The following is a 20,772-nucleotide window of genomic DNA, read 5'->3' as shown; positions in this document are numbered from 1 at the left end:
CATGTATTGGCAAACTTTCTGGAACAGATGCTTTCCTGACCAAGAGTTAAAAAAAATAATGTTTTATGCAATATATGACAACCGACATAAATAGTAGAAGTTATATGAGCAAACTATTACATTTTGCTGTCAGTAGTACCGAATAAACTGATTTATTAGTGATGTCTTGTAAGCTTGGCTACTACTATTGTAAGATACTGGCTACACATTAATCTGGACAACCGTTTATTTCAGTAAACTGATTTTTGTGAGTTATCAGCTTATGAGTGTGCATACAAAAATGCTCAATCTTGGAAACACAGTGACATCTATTTTTATTTTGTTTTTTTTTTTTTACTACTAAGGAAGTCGATACCCAACATTTTTTCAGTAACTTGAAAAATGGTTTTCAACATTTGAATGCAAAAATCTCTAAAGACTGTCTGAAATGTTCTCCTAAAATGAGATTTGTTTCTCAGCCTCCTATGTTCATAATATTTCACTTGAAAGCCAATGAAAGGTACTTATTTGTCACTATAAATGTAAAATTGCTGAGCCTACACACAGGAGTTGGAGAAAAATTCTCATTTTAGAAGAAAATATCAAATGGCTTTTGGAGGTTTTTGCATCTAAACTCTTCATTTTGAAACACATTATCTTTCGTGTTCCCCAGAATAAAAGTTTGGTGAGGACATTTTACTGAACTATCCCATTAAGTCCTTCTTTAAGTGAGTTGTATGGCAGCAGCTTCCCAGAAAGCACCAAGGAGAGAGAAAGGAGGGGAGAAGGATTCTGGGTTTGTGGTACTTTGGCGGGGGTGGTTTCATTGTAATGAGGCTGAAAAGAAGACAATCTTGGGTTCCTTGGGCTTCATCCTTGAGTGGACCTGAAGAAAAATAATCAGGCCCATGAAATCAAAGCTGCTAAAAAGAGGGACAGAAATTCAGTGATCAGACCGAGATGCAGAACAGAAGCACCAACACAAGCTCATGCAAGTGTTTTAATTTGTGCAATCTAATTTATAGATTATAAATAATTTATAAATAAGACTATATGGATTAACTCAAATTAGTCACTAATTTTCTGAAATGCAAAATAGTTACGTTTTATTGTAAGATATGGTTGGAAAAACACTTTAAAATAATAATATAATATAATATAATATAATATAATATAATATAATATAATATAATATAATATAATATAATATAATATAATATAATATAATATAATATAATATAATAAAATATAATATAATATAACTTAATATAATATAATATAGTAGAAAATGTTTGGTCACACTTTATTTTGATGGTCCATTTGAGCATGAGTAGACTGTCCGCTTAATATCTGTTGATACTGCTCCTTCAACAGACATTTAACTGACTATAAGACTGACTATAACCCTAACTCCAACCCTAACCCCAACCTAACAGTCTAATTATAATCTAATGAGAATTAGTTGGAATGTAGATGCAATGTAACTTAAATTCAACAAACGGACCATCAAAATATAGTGTGACCAACTGCTTTATATAATCTTCTTTAAAAATTATCTTATACAATTTTAAATAAAAGCTATTTTCTTATTTAACACTATAATAAATGTATTGTTTATTTATTTATTCATTTATGCTCACTTTAAAAAAAAAAGTGTACATTTAATATGAATAATATTATATGGATTAACACAAATTAGCCACTAATTTTATGAAATGCAAAATAGTTACATTTTATTGTGAAATAGGGTTGGAAACACACTTTAATATAATATAATATAATATAATATAATATAATATAATATAATATAATATAATATAATATAATATAATATAGGGTGACACAGTAGTGCAGTAGGTAGTGCTGTCGCCTCACAGCAAGAAGGTCGCTGGTTCTGTGTGGAGTTTGCATGTTCTCTCTGCGTTCGCGTGGGTTTCCTCCGGGTGCTCCGGTTTCCCCCACAGTCCAAAGACATACAGTACAGGTGAATTGGAAAGGCTAAATTGTCCGTAGTGTATGAGTGTGAGTGTGTATGGATGTTTTCCAGAGATGGGTTGCGGCTGGAAGGGCATCCGCTGTGTAAAACATGTGCTGTATAAGTTGGCAGTTTATTCCACTGTGGCGACCCCTGATTAATAAAGGCACTAAGCCGAAAAGAAAATGAATGAATGAATGAATTATATAATAATTATTTAATAAAGGCTATTTTCTTATTTTAACACTGTTCTAAAATGATGATTTAATTATTTTAATTATAATTTAAATTATTTTAATCGATTCAAAATGTAAATTGTTCCTTGTTAATTAATTTATTTATTTGAAATGAGTCCAGTGTTCAGTAGCATTACATCCACTATTAAAAAAAAAAAATCTGTTATTTAACTTTTTTTCCGGCATCTGGGATGCTGGTGTTGTGCCGAAAAACGCACCCCAGTTTTTAACTAAACCACACATTAAACATGAATTGTATTTAAAGTCAATCTATTTATTTATTTATTTATTTATTTATTTATTTATTTATCTGTAAGGGAAGAGTTCAATTCATGAAACTCACCTCAGTCACTCTCATTAGTGTCCTAACTATTATTATTACTTTTTTTTTAGCAAGTTAATAGAAATACATTTTAGAGGGGCTGCATTTTATGGCAAGGGTGCACCTCCCGGCACAACACTGGAAAAAAAACGTAAAATAATGTCCGTTAAATTACAGACATTTACCGTAAAATAACGGATATTAAATTACATTTACCGTAAAATAATGAACATTAAATTGCAGACATTTACCGTAAAATACCGGCTGTTAATTTACAGACATTTACTGGAAGATAACAGACATTAAATTACAGACATTTACCATGAAAATAAAGGACGTTAAATTACAGACATTTTCCGTAAAATAACGAACGTTAAATTACAGACATTTTCCGTAAAATAATGAACGTTAAATTGCAGACGTTTACCGTAAAATACCGGCTGTTAAATTACAGACATTTACTGTAAAATAATGGCTGTTAAACTAGACATTTACTGTAAAATAACAGACATTAAATTACAGACATTTACTGTAAAATAACGGCTGTTAAACTACAGACATTTACTGTAAAATAACAGACATATAATTACAGACATTTACTGTAAAATAACGGCTGTTAAATTACAGACATTTACTGTAAAATAATGGCTGTTAAACTAGACATTTACTGTAAAATAACGGCTGTTAAACTACAGACATTTACTGTAAAATAACAGACATATAATTACAGACATTTACTGTAAAATAACGGCTGTTAAATTACAGACATTTACTGTAAAATAACAGACATTAAATTACAGACATTTACCATGAAAATAAAGGACGTTAAATTACAGACATTTTCTGTAAAATAACGAACGTTAAATTGCAGACATTTACCGTAAAATACCGGCTGTTAAATTACAGACATTTACTGTAAAATAATAGCCGTTAAATTACAGACATTTACTGTAAAATAACAGACATTAAATTACAGACATTTACCATAAAATATAGGACATTAAATTACAGACATTTACCGTAAAATAACGAACGTTAAATTGCAGACATTTACCGTAAAATAACGGCTGTTAAATTACAGACATTTACCATAAAATAATGCCAGTTAAATTACAGACATTTACCATAAAATAACGGACATTAAATTACAGAAAGTTGCTTAAATTAAAATTTCCGGTAAGTTTCTGTAATTTACCATCTGTTATTTTACAGCAAATTTCAGTAATTTAACGGCCGTTATTTCATGTTTTTTTTTCCCGACCTCAAACCTTTTAAAAACTTATGTGTATACAACAGAAATGAAACATGGCTGCATTAAAACTCCATCTGAAAGTAAAATCTAGATTCTGTTTTACCACACCTACATCGGCACACATACGCGAAGAAAAGCACAGGTCTGCCTTCCAGCTGTCAGGACGAGTAATTGATGGATGAACAGACAGATAGACGGATAGATGAACGGATGATCGGCTGGATAACACAGAGCTGTTCGCCAAACGCTGGAGCGGAAAAGAGGAGAGAAGACAAAGAGGGCATGCAGATGGGAAAAACGATAATGCCATGAAAGACGAAAGCGATGAAAGAGCACTGAGTGACCAACAAGCCAATATTGGTTTAAATCCGCAGAGGGAACACTGTGTTAAGCGGAGGGAGAAAAGCTGGTAAAATTAGAGTCCTTTAGCTTCATCACACAGTATGAATCAAAACAAATGAAGCAGAGCTAAAATGGCTCAGGGTTTTATTCCATTGTCATGTTAAAATTCTTAAAATGCCAAAGAAAGCAGCCAAGAAAGTTCCTTTCCATCTGAAGTTTTATTTATACGCAGGCGGTTCTGTTAAGAAAACCGAGAGTCTTTTCTTAACTAAACACATCTGACGCTGCAGGGAATGACATGGAAAAAAAAGAGTCATTTCGGTGTGGTGTTTCATATTCTCCAGTTCACTCAGTGTGATGGACACGTTCACAAATTAGATCGTACAACTTAAAAGAGTTCTTAGAGGTTCACAGAAATATGCTTTATATATGCAAGATTTTGAAATGAAACATGGTAAGACTTATTTTATCAAGGTAAAATTTTTAAGGCCTTTTAAAGACCAAGTAAAGAAAATTAAATTGATCATTCGAAGGAAATGCAATGCATCATTATGTTCTCTAAATGTAAATTTATAGGAAGCAGAGAATAAGATAAAATAATAAGAGAACGAGCTGGAAAATACCAGGGACGAAAGTAACATTTTTCATAAAAACCTCATTTTAAAAGATAATGTTTTCAGCAGAAATATATTTTAGCTGTGGTTACTTACAAGAGTGGTCTATCAAAATCAGGTGTTAGTTTGTATCAATGTAGAACATCTCAGCATAAGCTCATTGTTACTTTTGACCCCATTGGCAGGAAAGAAAGCAACACAATATTAGATTTTGCAAGCTTAATCTTGTTTATTTGAAATATATCTGACTATGACCTTGTTAATGTTAACTGCAAACATATCTTGTCCTTTATTTTTGCAAAAAATACTAAACAGCATTTTCATTTTAAATTTCAGCTCCAGCAAATGTTTTAAAGGGCACCTATGGTAAAAAATCTACTTTTCAAGCAGTTTGGACAGACATATGTGCATGTATGGTGTATAGACTGTCATATTGGGGTGATATAAGCACACCCAGTGCTTTTTTTCAATTGAACAACATAAAAAATGGTGGACCAATTGGAGCTGTTTTCAAATCGACCGCTACCTGACGTAGGAGAGCGGTCCCCCCGCCCACCAATATTGATTCACATGCGCGTCATCATATCCTCAGTTTGTTAATTCACGTCCGCCATTTTCAGCGTGAGTCGAATCAATATCACTAAAGGAACACGCTAGTTCTATTTTTAGATGCAAGGCTCATTGGGCTCAACACAAGATCAATATTCTCCACATTATCGCTCTAATCTGAATTATTGGTTGTATCTTTAGGTAGGTTTGCAAACATGTGTACTTCTCATTGAGTCTACCTTATACTTCAGCCGTTTGCATTTCTCCCGATCCCAGAAGCTCCCTGTGATCTTAACTAGCATGCGTTTTAGAATTCTAAACATAGGTTTCTATCAGGGTACACTCAAGTCGACGGCTGGGTGCCACGGACTGCTGCAGAAACCTATGTTTAGAATTCAAAAATGAGGGCGTGACGATTCGGGACACATGTTTCTGCCGCGCTACAGAGATTGTCTGGTGTGCCGTGTCGCGGCTTTGAGCGGCGCATCCGGTGCCTCAGTCAAAGTTAATTCAGTGTGCGTGGTTATCAGTTTCTGTGTACAAGCTCGGCACTTGAAACTAGCACACAGTTGGCTGTAAAACTGTACAAAGACACAAATGATTTTGTACTCTGCTTGGTCTGTGTCAGAGTCGTACATGTACGACTGAATGGTGATCCTCTCTCTCCTTCGTCTGCCTGTCGGACTCTGTAACAAACGCAGAGCGGGTGAGCTCATGGCCCCGCCCCCTTGTTACGTTGGCGGGAAGCCGAAACTAATTTACATGTGAAGCAGCACACCCATAAATCAGCCAACTGTGGACACGCCCCCAACATGACACTTTTAAACACATTATAATAAAAAAATCTGAATTGTGTTTTGAACTGAACCTAAACTGGCACACTAAGAAGAACCATAATATTAATATTACATCATAAAAAAGAGGTAAACTATGTGCCCTTTAAAGCAACACAACAATGCAAAATTTCAACAATTTTGACATACTTTTTATTATTATTGGCAATATGCATTAATTTGATAAAACATAAGAATCAAGACACTGAAAACTCTAATGTGGAAGTGAAAAATAAGGTATGGCTATTAGCAGTGTGGGACATAAATAACAGTGTTACTTTCGTCCCCACAGGAACTCTTGCCATTTAAGCCTGATTTACTTTTAAACTGAAAAACTCAGACGTTGCAAACTTAAGGATGTGTTATTGAACTAAATAACCTGTAGATTGATCATTACTGTGACACACGAGAAGAGAAACACAACTTGTAAACAGGAAAAAAGAGCCACTACAATAATTGACTTTTTTCAAAGATTTGGAATAGATGTGTAAACGGTCTTTTACAGGAACAATTTCGGAACGTCTGTGCCTATGTGAACACCCTTTTTTATGAATCTACCATTAAATCTAAATCTACCAGATTTTACTGGCATCACTGTATAACAGAGGCTATTGTGTACGGATAAGACAGTCAAATTACTTGGTCATGTTGTCAACATAACAGCTGTGTGTACTGTAATTTGTTGACAGATCATGTCGTTGTGATACAGAAAGGAAAAGACAGCACTGTATAGCATGAAGAATAAACAAAACAAAAGTAGAAATGTGAACATAGGACAATCTTTGTGATGGACCTTCATTAGAAAAAGTCAAAATTCACCTGGGAGAAGTTTATCAGTTGTAGACAGATTTAGAAAACAAAGATAATAGATAAATGCATTATCACAAAATATTATGACAACTTGTTCAAGCATTTTGCAGGTAAAGACTTATACCATGAACTAATGCCTAAATGTTGTGGGGGGTGAGACTATTCAACAGAGGCTGAAATAATACATTTTGATCAACAATGACATAGGCGACTGATAATGTAGGAAACATCAGAGAATTGTATGTAATCAGTAACATGGATGTACAAAAGTATCTGCAACTTGTTCAAAGGAATGAGAAACAGCTTTTCTGATGTGCAGAAGCGACACAATGATGTGAAGATTGAACAGGTAGTTTTGAGAATTTCAATTCAGATCTGAGAAAATGTCAGCCTGATCTCACGAGAAAACGCACTAATTCGTATAAATTTGTATGAGTTCAGTCGTACGAAATTGTAGGATTTTAAAAACGAGGCGTGGCACCTAACCCCACCCCTAAAACCAACTGTCATTGGATGATGAGCGAAATCGTACTAAATTGTACGAATTAGATTGTACGAATTCATACCAGTTAGCCACTAAATCATAATGGAATTGCTGTGAGATTGCGTTGGAAATGTACCAAAGCGACTTAGAAAACTGTGATACGTCTTATTTATTTATTTTTTATGTTGGACCTATAATTAAATTTTTTTTAAAAATGTGTTTTATATTTTATTCATATTTTAAAAATATTTTTCAAACATTTGCCCTGAAGTTCTAAATAAAGTTAGAAATATGATCACATATGGATGAGCAAATTTCTGAAATAGTGTTTACATGTGAAGTGAAAACAATTATTTTTGCCAAACAATATTTATAATTGTAATCTCAAATTTTTTTAGGGTTGAATTTAAACAAATAAATTAAATTTAGTGACGTTTAACTTAATTTGTTTGTTTAAATTCAGCCCAAATAATTTTTTTACAATCTTTTTTTTTTCAATGTGGTCAATAAATATTAACTATTTATTGATTGAATTTACAGAAATGGTACTATATCATGATATATCTCGTTATTAGAATGTAGGTGCGTCCCAAATCGCATACTTATGCACTATTCTATGCCATTTTGTAGTATAAATAGTGTAAGTAGTGCATTCACACTGAAAACTTTACAAATAGTAAGTGCACTTTAATTACCCGGATGATGCACTCATTCAGCCGGTAAAATGAAGTGTGGAATGATGGACACTTCATGCACTCAATGACTGCAGCTTTGCTCACGTAGCGGAAGGGGCGGAGCTATCAGGCATATGTTGGACAACTTTAATTATTTTGAATTGTGAAATCAAAATTCTCCTTTGAGAGTGATTATAGCGCCTCCCAATGGTGAATGCATTTATATTCATGGCAGGTATTATTTGGTACTTTAGTCATTTATTTCACTAATTTAGCAACCGTCAAACATCATCAGGGAAACGATTTGAATTTCTGCTTAGCAAAAAAAGATTAGTGTTCGATCGATTTGGGACGATACTACATACATATACTATGCTGTTGAGTGTGTAAGTGCATAAGTGCATAGTGCATAAGTGCATGGTGTGCCATTTGGGACGCAGCTTATGAGATAACTTTCTGTATTGTGATATGAGATTTTTTATTAAATCACCCAGCCCCCATTTACACATTATTAAGATGCGTTTATATCATTCTGATCTGACAATGCTAAATACAAGCCTAATCATGATAAAAAAAACTTAAATCAAGAAAATCCATTTACATCAAAATCAGATGACTTTCAGTTTTATTAAGCAGGTGTTAAACATGCTTACAGTGTACTTCATGAAGTACAATTCACCCATTCTAACCTGATCTAATATAAAGCAATGCAATAATAAAGGTTATGACTTGAATATTGATCATGCCTAAGTACATGAAGTCAGCAGGATTGGTTTGAAACATTTACTTGTATCTCTCGTTTATGTAAGACGTGTGCCAATCCAATGTAAGTATTATCAGTTTAAGCCTCTGACCTACTCTGTTTGCTTTGCTGGCTGTGACAGGAGCTTCTGTGTTTGTCCATTAGAAGCGGGCGGTAGTCCAGGCATCCCGACGGGTGTGTGTGAAGGGTAGAGAACACACTCTTGAGCTCTTCTTGACTCTGACACACTCCTAACAGCTGTAGCACTGCACCCAGTTCAGCCGCAGAGAGAAGCCCAGAGCTGGAGCCGTCCAGACGAGTACAGGCCTTGCTAAGAGCCTTCGCCTTACGCTGGAGCTACAACACCAAAACACAAAAGGAACATGTAGACATTTATACATGAAGAGTTCAGATGCAAAAACCTCTAAATGCCATCTGAAATTTTCTTGTAAAATGAAAATTTTTTCTCAGCCTTTTATGTTTATGCTGTTATTTTAATTTAGACTAACATAATAACATTTTCATCACCATAAAAGTGAAAAATCTGAACCTACACAAAGGAAAAATGAGAAAAATGCTCATATTAAAAATAACATTTGTGATGGCGTTTAGAGGCTTTTGCATTTGAACCCTTCACATGTATTCATACACTCACCGGCCACTTTATTAGGTACACCTTACTAGTACCGAGTTTGCCCTTTTGCCTTCAGCCCTGCCTTAATCCTCCATGGTATAGATTCTGAGATGATTCGCGCTTTATGACATGGTGCGTTATCCTGCTGGAAGTAGCCATCAGAAGATGTGTACACTGTGGTCATAAAGGGATGGACATGGTCAGCAACAATACTCAGGTCGGCTGTGGCGTTGACACAATGCTCAATTGGTTCTAATGAGCCCAAAGTGTGCCAAGAAAAGATCCCCCACACTATTACACCACCACCACCAGCCTAAACTGTTGATACAAGGCAGGATGGATCCATACTTTCATGTTGTTGATGCCAAATTCTGACCCAACCATTCTAATGTCACGGCAGAAATCGAGACTCATTAGACTAGGCAATGTTTTCCAGTCTGGCCATTCTCCTCTGACCTCTGACATGAAGAAGGCTTTTGCGCCCACAGAACTGCCGCTCACCGGATATTTTCTCTTTTTATGACCATTCTCTGTAAACCCTAGAGATGGTTGTGCATGAAAATCCCAGTAGATTAGTAGTTTCTGAAATACTCAGACCAACAACAACTATACCATGTTCAAAGTCACTTAAGTCACCTTTCCTTCCAATTCTGATGCTCTGTTTGAACTGCAGCAGATCATCTTGACCATGTCTACACCCCTAAATGCATTGACTTGCTGCCATGGGATTGGCTGATCAGAAATTTGCGTTAACAAGCAGTTAGACAGGTGTACCTAATAAAGTGGCCAGTGATTGTACATATTACACTGTAAAAAATATGTTAATTAACAGTCTCTGTATCTTGTGTTTTCCATTTATTTATGGTTGTAAATAATATTTATACCTCTAAAGGTGCTGTTGACATGGAATTGAACCAGATTTTGGTAAAAACCCAAACAACACAAACATAAAAAGATAGCAATAGAAAAAAAAATCTGAAAAATGAGTTATGTGTAATAACAATGGAATGAGAAAGTACTGAACTACTGAAATGTTTTTAATACTTATATAAAAAGCTTTTTTTTTGGTCATGGCAGCTTAAAGACGCCTCACATGTGGAGAATGAGGTGTGAGCTTTTCACAGACTTCAACAGAGTGTAAACAATCTTGATGGTTCTGTGGGTCTTGTCTATAAAATCTGACCTTCAATTTGTATCTTCTATTGGATTCAAGTCAGGTGGTTGGCCGGGCCACTCTACAGCTTGATTTTTTTTCTCTGAAACCATTTGAGAGTTTCCCTGGCTGTGTTTTGGATCATTGTCTTGCTGAAATGTACATCCTGGTTTCATTTTCATTATCCTGATCATGTTGACGTCTGAAGCAGCTTGTTATAATTTATAAGGATAAAGGGCAGAGGGTTTCTTTCACTGCCTTTCTACACCTCCCTTTCTTTATATATTCGATCATTTTTGCCTGTGTCATTTAATTTTATTACGCATAACTTCATTTGTAAACTAATTAGATTTGTTTTCTTTGCATATATAGATTTCTTTGGTTGTTACCAACATTTAGTGAAAATTTCAAGGCAACAGCACCTTTAGAAATATGTTTTCTGGGAAAAAAGTAATTAAACTAATTTACTTATTATTCCTGCTGTCTCACTTTAAACTGTTAAAAATGTTTTAAAAGTCACTTTTTTGAACTTTTCTAGGTTACAAGTTGTTGCAAGAAAGATCATTGTCCTTTAATGAAATTCAAAAGCATAAATAAATGGGGAAAAATAAAAACATGAATCACAAAATAGAGAAAACTGCTAATTTACGGACATTTTTAATATCGTCTATAAATGACGCTTTACCTTTTTTCTGATGCTGCGGTTTAGTGTTTCCGGGGTGGCCATTTCTTGAGTTTCTCTGGGAGTCTGCAGAGCAGCTGCCATATTGGATCCATGCTTCCATATCTGACTCTGGGATAGAAAAGGCCTGAGGAATTCTAAGTAGGATACGCTGATAAGGCAAGAAAAGAAAACTATGATGAATTACATGATGATAAGAAATACTATGCTTCATCTATAGGATGAAAGTGAAGTGACGGGTTGATCTTAAGTCGGATAAAGTTGTTTACTACAAATACAATTTGTTTAACCTAGTTTACTTTCAAAAGGTAAAACATAAAATCCATATTTGGCTAAAATCTCTCTCTATATATTATATTAATCTATAAACTCTATATAACAATCAAAATCAAATACAAAAAACAATTACAAATGGTCAATATATCATATTATAACTTGTACTAAAACAATATATGTTTCTTTCTTTCTGACATTCATTTGTTTTAATAATCTAAAATCTCCTCAATTATTTAAATATTTATTCAAGAATGTCTTGATTTATTACCAAAATCAGTTTATTTTATTTCAGGCTTTTGATTTTTTCCTTTATTTTTTCTTTCTTTGCTTAATTTGTTTATAATCTTAGAAATTCACATTCTCTCCTATTTACATATTAATACATTAATATTTTATGCACGTCTTAATTCATTTAAAGTACTTAATTATTTCTCTGAATATTAATTCACAATCTCTATTGTTTTTTTTATAAATAACAAAATGCCTTGAAACGCCTTGAAACACACACACAAATGCATTTGCTCAGTTATTTGTGTTTTAATTAATTATTTGTGTAATTAATTGATGACTTTAGCCATTTATTTATGATTTATTGATCTATTTACTGCAGGGATCTTCCTCCAAAATGTTTATTCATGCAAGTGTAACTACCAGCCATCATGGTTGATGTCAAACTTCCTGGCCAGAACATCACACTCATACTGGCTGAGATGAACACACAGGCTCATGAGGATCTCTTTAAATTCATCGCTGCTGACAAAACCTGTTCCAGAAAAATCCATTTCAGAGAACTCAGTCCAGAGCTCAGAAACAGACATCTCCACCTGTTAAACACACAAAACAGAAAGAGATTCAGAATAATGCCTCAATAGAAAAGGCAAATGAGTTCATTTCACTAAAATGTTTCAAAAGTTACACAAACTCAAAATTGTATTACATTAAGATATAGATAATATATAGTATATATAGCAATATATAGTATATAGTATCTTACTATATAGTAAGATACTATATAGACCAGGGGTGCCTACATTCTTCTTATAAAGGGTCAAAAAAACGAATATCATTGAGAGTCATTGACCGAAGGTAAATACACCAAACTATATTATATTAAAGCAAAGTCCCTTTAAGGCATGTCATTTCACTTGGCTGCCATCTTTGAAACGCCTCTTGGACAGTATGCTCGGGCATTGTGTTTGAATGGGGAAACATCAAATTCTCCAAAACTGCTTGACAAGTTACAATTGAATTTCATATTAGGAATCACCAATAAAATTAATCAACAACTGCCCCTTTAGCTTCAATTCTAAACGTTTAAATCACACAAAATCTGATGAAACTCACGTCTGGTCCAAGTCCCTCCCCCAGAGTATCGTCAGTCTAAAGCGATCAATGATTGGCTCCTGTACTAGTAGGCGGGGCTTTATTCACCACATTGACAGTTACACTTTTCCCCATTCAAAAAGATACGAGTGACATGTCTTGTGTATTCTACATAACAGTGAACAATGGAGTTCAATGTGGAGTTCAATGCTGAATACACTAGTCACGCAGAATCTGCCTTGATTTGCTCACCAAAGTCTCTGCATTGTCCTCTATTCATTAGGTGAGAGTATGTATTTAAACTGATTAATTTACTATATTTAATTGAAACGTTTTATTACAGTTTGCTTTTAACAGTAAAAAAAACAAACAAAAGGTTACATTAGATTTTAAATAACATCTATAAACTGTCCCCAACATTCTCACTCTCCGCCATTGCCTTACCATCTGCCAACTTTGGCCTGCGAGCCCTAGTTTGGGCATCTCTGATAGACAGGAGCATATTTCTAGTTAACTGCATGAAATTATTTTCGAGTTGTCTTATTTCTAGTATAAATATCTAAAAAATTTTAATTCAGGAAGCATTTTAGACAAGTAAAAAATATTGTCTTGTTTTCAGAAGTAATATGTCAAAATATAAAGAGTTTTTTTTTTTCTTAAAACAAGCTAAATAATCTACAAATGGTGCAAGCAAAAAAATGAAAATAAATAAATAAACAAATTTCGGCTTTGAAATAAGATTTTGACATATTATTTCTGAAAACAAGATAACATTTTACAAGACAAGAATATTTAGATATTTAGACTAGAAATAAGATTTTTTACAGTGTTCCCAGCATGCTTTGTGTCAGACTGTACAAGGAAAACAATTGTTGAAATCGAGTGCTATTACATGCAATTTGGCACATGATTAACATAAAAATGTGATAAATTAAAATAATTTTGTGTTATGTTGGGAATTACTGAGATGTATTTTATGATAAAATTTGTAGGGTTATTACTGTGGTAGTTTAGGTTGAAGATGGGCTGAGTATACTGCATACTATGTGTTTGAAAGAGTATAAAATAAGTGTCTTTGATAGTTACTTGAAAAAAAAACAGCCACTGACTTCCTAACTAGTATTTTTTGTTCCTATTGATATCAATGCCTGTTTTATTTTCAACATTCAGAAAATAATGAATGGAAACTAATAAAATTAATTTTTATTCATTCATCTTCAGAATAACTTGTTTTGTATTCAACAGAAGAAAAAAATTCATAAAAGTTTAGAACCACTTGAGTGTGAGTAAATGGTGAGTACATTTTTTTTGGTGGTGGGTGAACTATCTCTTTAATTAAACTATAATCAACTTTGTGATGAGTACAGCAGTGGTGGTCATACTCAAAAAATTATACACAAGTAAAAGTACCATTACCTGCTACAAAAATGTGCTGCAAGTAAAGTAAAAGTATTTGTTGTAAACGCTACTCTAAGTATGGGTAAAAATAGCCCTTATAAAAGTACTCAAGTGTAGTGAGCAGTGATTACTTTTTCTGTAAATGGTTGATGTGTTTGTATTTGGAGTAAAATCTGTGTAATCTAAAAGGTCAACAATCTAGTTTGCTGATATGTTAACACTTAAGTTATGCACTTTGAACCCTAACTAACAAGCTTTGAGTGTCTAGCAGTTGGCGTCACAAAGATCTTAGGACGCTGAAAACAGGGACAACTTAAAAAAATTGTGTATGTCTCTATTTGGTGCCCAACAGAGCCTGGTTTTTCTCTAGGTTTTTTTTTTCTTCACTTTGTCAGTTGGTGAAGTTTTTTCCTCACCACTGGCTTGCTTGGTTTGGGACTTGTGGAGCTGTGCATCGATGGATTTGCTCTTCAGTGTTTGAACTTTCAGCAGTGATATTAAACCACACTGAACTGAACTAAACTGAACTTCAACTTTACTTTAACTTCTATGTTAAGCAGCTTTGACACAATCTACATTGTAAAAGTGCTATAGAAATAAAGATGAATTGAATTGAATTGAATTATGGAACAGTCTGGAACTGATTCGCAAACAATGTCAGGATATTAATCAATTTAAAAAGTTGTATACATATTTATTATTAAAGGATTATAATGATTAATAGAGGTGATTGAAAAAGAACAAAATGAGAAAGGAATAATGAAATTTCAATTAATGTTTGCAATACTGTGTATTTTTTGGGTCTATGTTAGAATACGTATATGCAAATGGAATCAAACATATAATATAATATTTAAATATTTATAATATTATATTTTATATAGTATTTAAAAAGGAGAAATAAGGAAAAGAAGAAATAAGTTGAAGTAATAAACGAATGATGTGTTATAATGGGGTGGGGAAAATAATAAGCTTGTGCTTCATCCCGCTCCATTTCAACCATGTTGAAAAGTATTTTGTTTAAAGAATTGTTTTGTGTGTGATTTTTTTTCTCTTTGAAATCAAATCAAATCAAATCAAGCTCTGTTTGTGCATGTATTTGAAAACGTAACATTCTGTAGTGCATTTAGTTATTGTTTAAGGCCATTTCATGGTTTCAGTCATCATACAGTAAGCTAAATAGTCTCTCCATCATTGTGTGTAATGATTTTATGTCTTCTTGAACACTTTTAATGCTTCCACACCTTATGTTTGCTACACTTATAAAGCGTCCGTGTCTTGGCGTCACTCTGTCTGATGTAATTTTTCTATTTATGATTTGATTGTACAGGAATCATGGGACAGACTTTTCTACTTAGCCAGTAACCATAGACAAGAACCAAATAAAGCAGTGACTGCAGGTTGAAGTAAAATAGCGCAGTGAAAGTACGGATTACAGAACTAAAATGTACTCAAGTAAAAGTAAAACTACTGAGTAAAGTACCATTCCTGAGTAAAACTACTGAATTACAGTAATTTGAGAGGTTGTTATTCGTTAATTTACACCACTGGAGAACACTGAGGCTGAAATCTGTGTGATTTAGAAATGCTTGTGTGTCATGCCACTTGTCACAAACACACTGTTGTAGTAAAAAAATAAAAGTACATTCTTTTATGTGAGTTTTTTTGTGAAAATGACAAATGTTTTGAGCAATCGAAGTACTTTTGACAGTACAGCCTCACCTTGGCCCGCAGAGCATCCACCAGTATATCCGAGACATAGCTGAGTCTGTTGGAGAGACGCATAAAGTCATTGTCTCCTCGTTTCGGGGGATTGTGCTTGGCATTAGGGAAACAGCAGGATTTGGGCGATGGGCCAAAGTGACGTAAAAACTGTTGAAAGTCCACAGTGCCATCCTGCTGGGTGAACAAAGAGGACCACAACCTCCGCACCTCTCCACGAGTCACCTCATGATGGGGCACTAACCTGAGCAGGACGAGAGGAATTCATAATAGTTGAGATTAATAGGAATTATGAATAAAGATCAAATTCTTAGAAGAAAACAGACACTGTACACCCCCCCATCAACCCCCACCAACTATAGACTCTGAGAAACCCCTCACCCCTTTTATATGATCTGCATTTAAGCTAAAACTTGGCAACCAAAAGCACAGAAGCAACAGTTTTTCTCACACAGATATACAAACACAGCGTCACGCCTGAAGAAAGGACTGTACTGTGAGAAGACACACTCAAGAAGGGGATCTGACAGCAAACAAACACACGGCTGTATCATATAATCCTCAGTTCCCTAGGGTGTGTGAAGGATGAAAAGTTACATATATTTGTGTTTCAGGGACACATTGTGCACAGCAAATTAAATTGTGCATCGTGGCTATGTATATGTACAGTTGAATACAAAATTATTAGCCCCCCTTTGAATTATTTTTCTTTATTAAATATTTCCTAAATGATGTTTAACAGAGCAAGGAAATTTTCACAGTATGTCTGATAATATTTTTTCTTCTGGAGAAAGTCTTATTTGTTTTATTTTGGCTAGAAAAAAAACAGATTACATTTTTTAAAAAAACATTTTAAGGACAAAATTATTAGCCCCTTTAAGCCATTTATTTCCCTATAGTCTACAGAACAAACCATCATTATACAATAACTTATATAATAGGTTATAATTAACCTAGTTATACCTTTAAATTTCACTTTAAGCTGTATAGAAGTGTCTTGAAAAATATCTAGTCAAATATTATTTACTGTCATCATGGCAAAGATAAAATAAATCACTTATTAGAAATGAGTTATTAAAACTGTTATGTTTAGAAATGTGTTGAGAAAATCTCCTCTTCGTTAAAGAAAAAAAGAGTAAAAAATAAACAGGGGGCTGATAATTCTGACTTCAACTGTAAACAGTAAACACACACACACACACACACGCACGCACGCATGCACGCACACACACTGGGCTTGATAATAAGTTTTTTATTTTTACATTATTAATTGCAATTAGTTTTTATTTCACATCACAACACTAAGGATTTTCTAAATTTATCTCTGACCACACCAAAAATAAAGAAATAATTATTTCTTAGCTAAATTTTTTTAGATAATGTCAAAACAAGCAAACTATGGCTATATCCATGCTCTTTTTATTCAACAAAATCTTTCTTAAAAAATGTATATATATATATATATTTTTTTTTTTTTATTAAAAAATTATTATTATTTTTTTTTATTAAAAAAATAATTATTGTCATGTATATAAAATTATGCACAGTAATCTGTCCTGGCTAAAGGTCTCTCAGATCACCAGTTGGAGAGTTACATGGAGAGTTATTCTCCTATTAAAGCAATGTTATTGTAAAAATGATCATTAAACCATATTAACAAAAATAACTCTAAGCAAAAGAAAGCAAGTGAAAAACATCCTGTGTGTGATAATGAAAGGATGACCAGGCGCATACGGTTAACAGTAGGCTCATAATCTGTTCAAAGAATGGTTAAAGTGAAAGCGGCTATTGCTGCTGCTTACAAAAAAAAAAAAAAAAAAAAAAAACATCTGGAACTCTTGAAAGCAGCAGGACTGTGGGTGCACGAGCATCACTTTTTGTCAATTTTTTTTTAAAGAGAACCGATCACAGCAGTTGCGTTTCCAAGCACGGTTGCTTCGCGCAAAAAAATGGGAACTTGCACACTTTTTAAACAGTCGCTCGCATCACATCACCTGTGTGCGAGAGAGATTATCCTCTCATTCGATATTGACCTGCTTTCTTTTGCTCGCGTGAATGCTATTTTTGTCAGTTGTGCTGCTTCTCGATTCTAAGATTACATTTGCATGCATATTGGGCCATCTCTATTGTCGAACCCTGCTTTTAAGAAAACTACTAATTAAAAATTATTTTTAAAGTGGCTATAGTGGGCAATAGTATCTGTATGCAGCCTTTATGATGCAAACTGAGATTGCATCACTCAGCGATGCAATGTCAAACACAATGCACTCAATGTAGCGAGTGATGTCACTGTGAGGGGTAGGGTTAGGGGTGGGGTTAGGTGAGCCCATTAAAAAGCATTGGATGCAGCACAGATTGCACTGCACCAGGTCTGCATCCAGACCCCACTCATAGTGCGAGTGTCTGCCTAACCCGCCACAGCTGAAATCTACCCACATTTGGTGGGTTGGTGGGTGTTAATGTCACACCCTGTATGAATATATACAGTGCATCCGGAAATTATTCATAGCGCTTCACTTTTTCCACATTTTTTTATGTTACAGCCTTTTTCTAAAATGGATTAAACAAAATGAAAGTAAACCCATTGTAACTTGGAACTGTTAAGTTGACTTAATTATCATTATTACGCAAATCGTATTAAGTTTTTAAAACAAAAGTAAACTAATCACTTTTTTCAAAACACATTTATTATATTTGTTTTTTCCAGCTTCGCTGTATCTAGCAAAATGACAGTAACTAAAATAAATCTGCTCTTCCAGACTCCAGTGTGTCTTCTAAATTCAATACAGGCTATAATTGCAGATTTTATAGACTTAATGAAGCACCAAATATTTGCAATATTGTAATAATGATAGTAATTATTTGAAAACAGACGTGCTAAAATAGTCTGACACTGTAAAAAAAGATTAGTTGACTTTAAAAAAGTACAATGAGCATAATTATAAAAATTAAGTCAGCTTAACAGTTTCAAGTTACAATGGGTTTACTTACATTATTTTTGTAAAGTCAACTTGTTGCTTTTAAGGCAATTGGTTTACTCGCTTTAAGTAACTAATCACTTTTTACAGTGTATATAACCCAATAGTCAACGTTATCAAATGAAATGAGTGCAGACTGAAAGTTACTTCTGCTCAGTTGAAAAGAGTTTTGAGCTCAATGTTGAAGGTAATGAGTAAATTAAATACCTCATTATTTCAACTTAAATGAAGTAAGTTCACAGTAACTCACATAAATTAGTTTTTAAACTTAAATGGTTTGTTGCAATCGGTTTTCTCAAACGGTTTGAGTTGCCTTCACTTATTGGGTTTTACAATACTCAGTTGGTTTGAGTTCTCTTTATTTAATGTATTTTACTGTGCTCAGATTGCTTCTTTTACTCAAATGGATTAAGTTCACAGTACTCATTAGGATTAGTTTTTAAACTTAAATGGTTTGTTGCAATTGGTTTCCTCAAACGGTTTGAGTTACCTTAACTTTTTGGGTTTTACAGTGTAGTGTTTTCAAAAGCAATCAAAAAGAGAAAAGTGCACTGCGACCATGTAGTTTTACCTTGATTTTAAATTGCAATTTTGTGTAACTGTGCTCATCTACTTCACACATAGAACACCGTACAAAGCTACTGAGCAAATTGACCATGCTGGAAAATGTGTCCATGTGGAGGCAGACAGATGAGGCAAACTTATTTTATTACAAATCATAGACATCGTTAAGTTATTTTACAGTATTTATTTGATGCTGTGCAATGAACAGCACAAAAATGAACATTTATTCCTAAATAATATATCCCTGTAAATATCATTAGTGTGAAAAGAAACAAAAGTTGTTGGCATCATACTCTCATGTAGCGTTCATTTTACCTGTAAACTCTATTCAAATATATGTGAAAGCATATTTATGCGGCTTTAATAAAATATGAGCCTGTGTTGGACAACTCTGCAGACCAAAGTTTTCAGTATGTCTTCTTTAATTCAGTTTAGGTTGTATATATATATACAATGGGGGAAATATCCGATATTTATTTTGTATTGTCTATTGGATTCAATTCAGGTGATTGGCTTGGCCATCATCCTGTTAATGTAGATGTTGAACTAAAGCAGGTTATAGTATTTACAATGGCGAAGGGCAGAGGGTTGCTGATTAACTCCTGGGAGATTTCAGCTGCTGTCTGGGCTTTCACTGCCGTTCTACAGCTCCCTTTCTTCATGTGTTCAATACTTTTTCCCTGTGTCAATTAATTTTATTACACATAACTTCATTTGTAAACTAATTAGTTTTGTTTTCTCTGCATATATGGATTTCTTTGGATGTTACAGTATCAACATCCAGTGAAGATTTCAAGTCAACAGAACCTTTAGAAATATGTTTTCTGAGAAAAACGCTGACGTGTTCAATACTTATTTCCCCCACTGTATATGTGATATATGTGAACAAACACATAGGGGTTTGTCTGGGCTTTGTAAGAATCAATCAAAGAAGCAACAGTTTCTCAGCAGACACACACAAACACACACACACACACACACTGTTCACTGTGGGAGCCAGAGAAGTTGGCACTGGTATGTCAGCCAAACCCTCTGTGAACTCGGCTGCTGTAAAGCCTGTTAGTGTCACTAATCTCTGAGCTGGCGAGGAGAGTTCAGTTCACCTTGGACTGGTTGGCACCGTCTCTCTCTGTGTGTCTGCGCACCAGTGCCACGCCACAGATTATGCAAATCCACTCGCGATGCCCCCCATTCAGACCACGACTCCTTTTAGGCCCGCCGCCATATTCC

At 34.0% G+C, this 20,772-nt stretch overlaps 1 protein-coding gene across 1 annotated transcript in view; it reads right to left on the bottom strand.

Annotated features, from left to right (window-relative positions):
- Positions 1-8,714: 8,714 nt before the first annotated feature.
- The window catches only part of si:ch211-197n1.2 (EF-hand calcium-binding domain-containing protein 6), a 74,455-nt gene continuing 62,397 nt past the window's right edge, over positions 8,715-20,772 (bottom strand). The window contains exons 15-18 of the mRNA XM_056460870.1: positions 16,001-16,244; positions 12,209-12,381; positions 11,285-11,432; positions 8,715-9,169 (exon numbers count right to left, since the gene is read on the bottom strand). Coding sequence (XP_056316845.1) covers positions 8,912-9,169; positions 11,285-11,432; positions 12,209-12,381; positions 16,001-16,244 — 823 coding nt within the window. The 3' untranslated portion in view covers positions 8,715-8,911. The remainder of the gene's footprint in view (positions 9,170-11,284; positions 11,433-12,208; positions 12,382-16,000; positions 16,245-20,772) is intronic.

This window comes from Danio aesculapii, chromosome 1, assembly GCF_903798145.1.
Source record: "Danio aesculapii chromosome 1, fDanAes4.1, whole genome shotgun sequence".
NCBI classification, from domain to species: Eukaryota; Metazoa; Chordata; class Actinopteri; order Cypriniformes; family Danionidae; genus Danio; species Danio aesculapii.
Note: the sequence above shows the minus strand (reverse complement) of the source record. Positions and strands in the feature narration are given on the sequence as shown.